Raw genomic sequence first — 4,376 nt, forward strand, 5'->3', positions numbered from 1 at the left:
GGTCCGTATCCGCTCACGTACGCCTTCTTCTTGTCAATCTTCTTTGCGGTCGGCTCTGCGATCGCTTCCATCGTAGGTCGCGACGTAACCCGGTGACCCCTGTCGCCGGGCAACGACGCGCATGCGCATTCCGGACCCGTTCGCACCGCAGCGATAAACCGCTGAGTGCGAACGGGTCGGAATGACCCCCATATTCAGGTGTGTAGCCCAGAATGAAGGCAAGGACTCCACCAGGAAAGGTGAAGGCAGAGAGCCTACTGATCCCCATTAATCTCTCCTCAGCACGAGTAAAAAACTGGTCTATGGAATAATTAATCCAAAATAGATAAATCAGGGCTACTATCTAAATATCCTGCACTACGGCCAAACTGCAGTCTAACTTTTATTTTTGTTACAGCAAGTTTTGCACCTAATGTACTGCCATTTTCCAGCTTTGGCTGGGGAAGATGTATACAGCTGCTAACACACAGCATATCTTAAACTCATTCTGAATCATATCTCTTCCTTCCAAGTACAGGATGTCACAAGGAAGGAGAGAGGGATTATGCTGTGAACGAGTAGGCTGAGAAGAGAGAGGTGTTCTAAAGCTCAATATGTTCTAAGGCTCAATATAATGTCATGAGACTGTGGTTGCCATGGTAGTCACATGACAATTACAAACTGTGAAATCATGAAAACCAGCTTTAACCCACCACACCCTCAAAACCACACCTACAAAACAAAGGGGGAAATATTGATAACCCTCAACCATTGCCTACACCTCCAACCTCATTCCGCTCACACTCCCTCCTACCTCTCTCTGGCAGTGACTGCCGCCTCACCTCCTCCCTAGTCACCACTTTAGGACTTCTCCCAAGCTACTCTCAACCTCTGGAATTCCACACCCAATTAGCGTTGCACCCATCATCCCAGTCTTTAAAAATGCCCTCAAAGCTCAACTTTCACACAAGCTTCCCACAACACTCCAGATTCTGAATTCACCAACTGGAATGTAAGTTCTTGTGAGCAGGGCCCCTCTCTTTTTGTTTTCCCTACGAAGCATGGATATGTGGTAAGGAAAGACTTCCTAGTTTTTGCCAACAGCCCATAGAGTATGAGGGGAGAATAAAGAAAGAAAAGACAGCAAGGCTTTTCTCTGCCGTAATTACCGATAAAATAAAAAAAAGAACGAAACATTTAGCTTTTCATGGTTTCAAAACGTCCAGAGATGTTCCATCACTGCAGGACACCTACAGGCTGTCTGTACATGGGGCATTTACTCACTGATAATTGCAGCATTGTTGGTCTCTTTGCGAAAACGAAACTTCTTCAGCTTCTCAACAAGTTGCTCCTCCACTTCACATACAACCAGGGACTCACTCTGCAAATAACAGGAGAGAATATTATTGTGTAACCTGCAGATATTAAACATATTAGCAGAGGTGTCAGGAAGGGGTGGGAGAGGGGGAGCACCAGCTGGTGGTGTTGGGGAGGATTTGGGTGAGGAGCATCTGGTAGGTGGGGTGATTGGTTATGGGGGGGGGGGGGGGAATGGTGATGGCTGATGTTGGGTGAGGAATGGAGCTGGTAATGGAGGAGCAGCTGAAGATGAGAGAGGTTTTATGGGGAGGGCAGATAGTGTTTGGGAAGATTTGGGGGGGGGGGCAACAGCTGGCGGTGAGTGGGGCAGTTGGTGATGGGGAGGATTTGGGGGGACATGACTGGTACTGGTGAGCAGGCGGGAGGGGGAGGCTGATGTTGGGAACGAGTTGGGGGGGTGGCTGGCATTGGGGATGAATTTGGAGGGGTGTAGTGGAAGAGTAGGAAGCTAGTTTTTGGGAAGATTGGGGGGACAGCTGGTGTTCGGAAGGAGTGGGGGAAGAGCAGGTGTTGTTGGGCAGGGGTATCTGGTTGATGGAGAGGGCAGATGGTGATGGGAAGGCTGGTGTAGGAGGGATGCAGATGGTGATGGAGAGCTGTTGCTGTTGGGGAGGATTCAGCTGGTGTTGGATGTGGTTGGTGATGAGTGAATGACTGGTGTTGAGGCGGCTGGTGATGGGGGGGGGGGGGCTGGATGGCAATGGAGGAGCAGCTGGAAAATCAGCTGGGCAAAATGTGATGAGGGACCGCTGGTGCTGGGGAGTAATCAGGAGATAATGGCTGGTACTGGGGAAGATTGGGGGGGGGGGGGGGGGGGCAGTTGGTGTTGGGTAGGATCTGAGGAGGAATAGCTGGTACTGGGGAAGATTTGGGGGGGGGGGGTGTTGGGGAAGAGTAAGCAGCTGGTGTATGGGAGGATTGGGGGGAGGCAGCTATTGGTAGGGGAAGAGCGAATGTTATGGGCAGGGGTAACTGGTCATGGGGACAGGGCAGCTGGTGATGGGGGGGCTGGTGTTGTTGAGAAGCGGCTGGTGATGGGGGGAGGGATATGGCTGGTACTGGAGGGGGAACGACTGGAGATGGAGGGGGTGACTGGCTAAAGAGGGGGAGCAGGTGGCAAGTAGGGCACTGCTAACAAGAGGGGGCAGTTGGTGTTGGGTAGGATTTGGGGGTGTTGCTGGTATTGGGCAGGTTTTGGGGTGCGGAGGGTAGTTGGAAGCAGTTAGTGTTGGGGATGGGTGCTGTTCGTTTTGGGATGGCTGGTTAGAATCAGGGAAGGGGAGCAGTTGGTGTAGGGGAAGGGACGGCTGTTAGTGTTGAGGGGGGAGATGGGACAGTTGGTATTGGCGAAGGGGATAGCAGTTGGTGTTCGGGGGGCAGTTGGCATTGGGGAGCAGTTGGTATTGTGGGAGGGGAGCAACAGTGTTGGGGAGGGCAGTTGGTATTGGGATGGGGGAGTTGGTATTGGGGAAGGGGGGCAGATGGTGTTGGGGAAAGGGGAGCAGTCGGTGTTGTGGAGAGGGGGGTCAGATAGTATTAGGGACCAGTTGGTGTTAGGGGGAGAGGGTAGTTGACATTGGGGTAGTTGGTATTGGGATGGGGGGGGAGTTGGTGTCGGGGAGGAGCGGTTATAGTCGGGGGGCAGCTGGTGTTGGGGATGGGGGGGGCAGTTGGTGTTGTGGAGGAGTGGTTATAGTCGGGGAGCAGTTGGTATTGGGACAGGGGAGGTAGATGGTGTTGGGGAAGGGGGGGTAGATGGTGTTGGGGATGGGGGAGTTGGTGTTGAGGGGGCAGTTTGTGTTGGGGCAGGGGGGGCAGATGGTGTTGAGGATGGGGGACAGTTGGTATTGGGATAGGGGGGCAGTTGGTGTTGGGGGGGGCAGATGGTGTTGAGGATGGGGGACAGTTGGTATTGGGATAGGGGGGCAGATGGTGTTGAGGATGGGGGACAGTTGGTATAGGGATAGGGGGGCAGTTGGTGTTGGGGGGAAGTTGGTGTTGGGGAGGAGTGGTTATAGTCGGGGGGGCAGATGGTGTTGGGGGTGGGCAGTTGGTGTTGGGGGGACAGTTGGTGTTGGGGGGGGGAGTTGGTGTTGGGGAGGAGTGGTTATAGTCGGGGGCAGATGGTGTTGGGGGTGGGCTGTTGGGGGTGGGCAGTTGGTGTTGGGGGGGTGGGGGGGACAGTTGGTGTTGGGGAGGAGTGGTTATAGTCAGGGGGCAGTTGGTGTTGGGGGGGGCAGATGGTGTTGAGGATGGGGGACAGTTGGTATTGGGATAGGGGGGCAGATGGTGTTGAGGATGGGGGACAGTTGGTATAGGGATAGGGGGGCAGTTGGTGTTGGGGGGGGGAGTTGGTGTTGGGGAGGAGTGGTTATAGTCGGGGGCAGATGGTGTTGGGGGTGGGCTGTTGGGGGTGGGCAGTTGGTGTTGGTGGGGTGGGGGGACAGTTGGTGTTGGGGGGGGAGTTGGTGTTGGGGAGGAGTGGTTATAGTCGGGGGACAGATGGTGTTGGGGGTGGGCAGTTGGTGTTGGGGGGACAGTTGGTGTTGGGGAGGAGTGGTTATAGTCGGGGGGCAGATGGTGTTGGGGGGGGCAGTTGGTGTTGGGGGGGGGGCAGTTGGTGTTGGGGGGGGGGGTTTGGTGTTGGGGAGGAGTGGTTATAGTCGGGGGAAGATGGTATTGGGGGGGGGGGGGGGGGGGACAGTTGGGGAGGAGTGGTTATAGTCGGGGGGCAGCTGGTGCCAGGAAAGTTTCCAGCCCCCGGGCAGTATGTGCTGCAGAGGGAGTGAAGGGGAGGGGAACAGGCGGGAATGTAGGGGAGGGGTACAGGCGCAGCGGCACCAGCCGCCCCCTCCTCCCGGGATTCCCCCGGGCACAGTCGGCGCTGCCCCCTCACCATGTCAGATCCCCAGCCGGCTCCGCACTGACAGAATCCTCGGTTGTCGCCTACGTCTGACTTCTCCACAGCCACCCGGTATGGGAATACCACGCGTCACGTGATGTCGCTAACGGCCAAT

General features: G+C 55.5%; 1 protein-coding gene across 1 annotated transcript in view; it reads right to left on the minus strand.

Moving 5' to 3' along the window:
- GMFB (glia maturation factor beta) overlaps nucleotides 1-4,358 on the minus strand; it is a 35,541-nt gene extending 31,183 nt beyond the window's left edge. Inside the window, exons 1-2 of the mRNA XM_063948381.1 lie at nucleotides 4,256-4,358; nucleotides 1,264-1,360 (exon numbers count right to left, since the gene is read on the minus strand). Coding sequence (XP_063804451.1) covers nucleotides 1,264-1,360; nucleotides 4,256-4,258 — 100 coding nt within the window. The 5' untranslated portion in view covers nucleotides 4,259-4,358. The remainder of the gene's footprint in view (nucleotides 1-1,263; nucleotides 1,361-4,255) is intronic.
- Between the last annotated feature and the right edge of the window lie 18 nt (nucleotides 4,359-4,376).

Source organism: Pseudophryne corroboree, chromosome 12 (assembly GCF_028390025.1).
Source record: "Pseudophryne corroboree isolate aPseCor3 chromosome 12, aPseCor3.hap2, whole genome shotgun sequence".
Classification (NCBI taxonomy): domain Eukaryota; kingdom Metazoa; phylum Chordata; class Amphibia; order Anura; family Myobatrachidae; genus Pseudophryne; species Pseudophryne corroboree.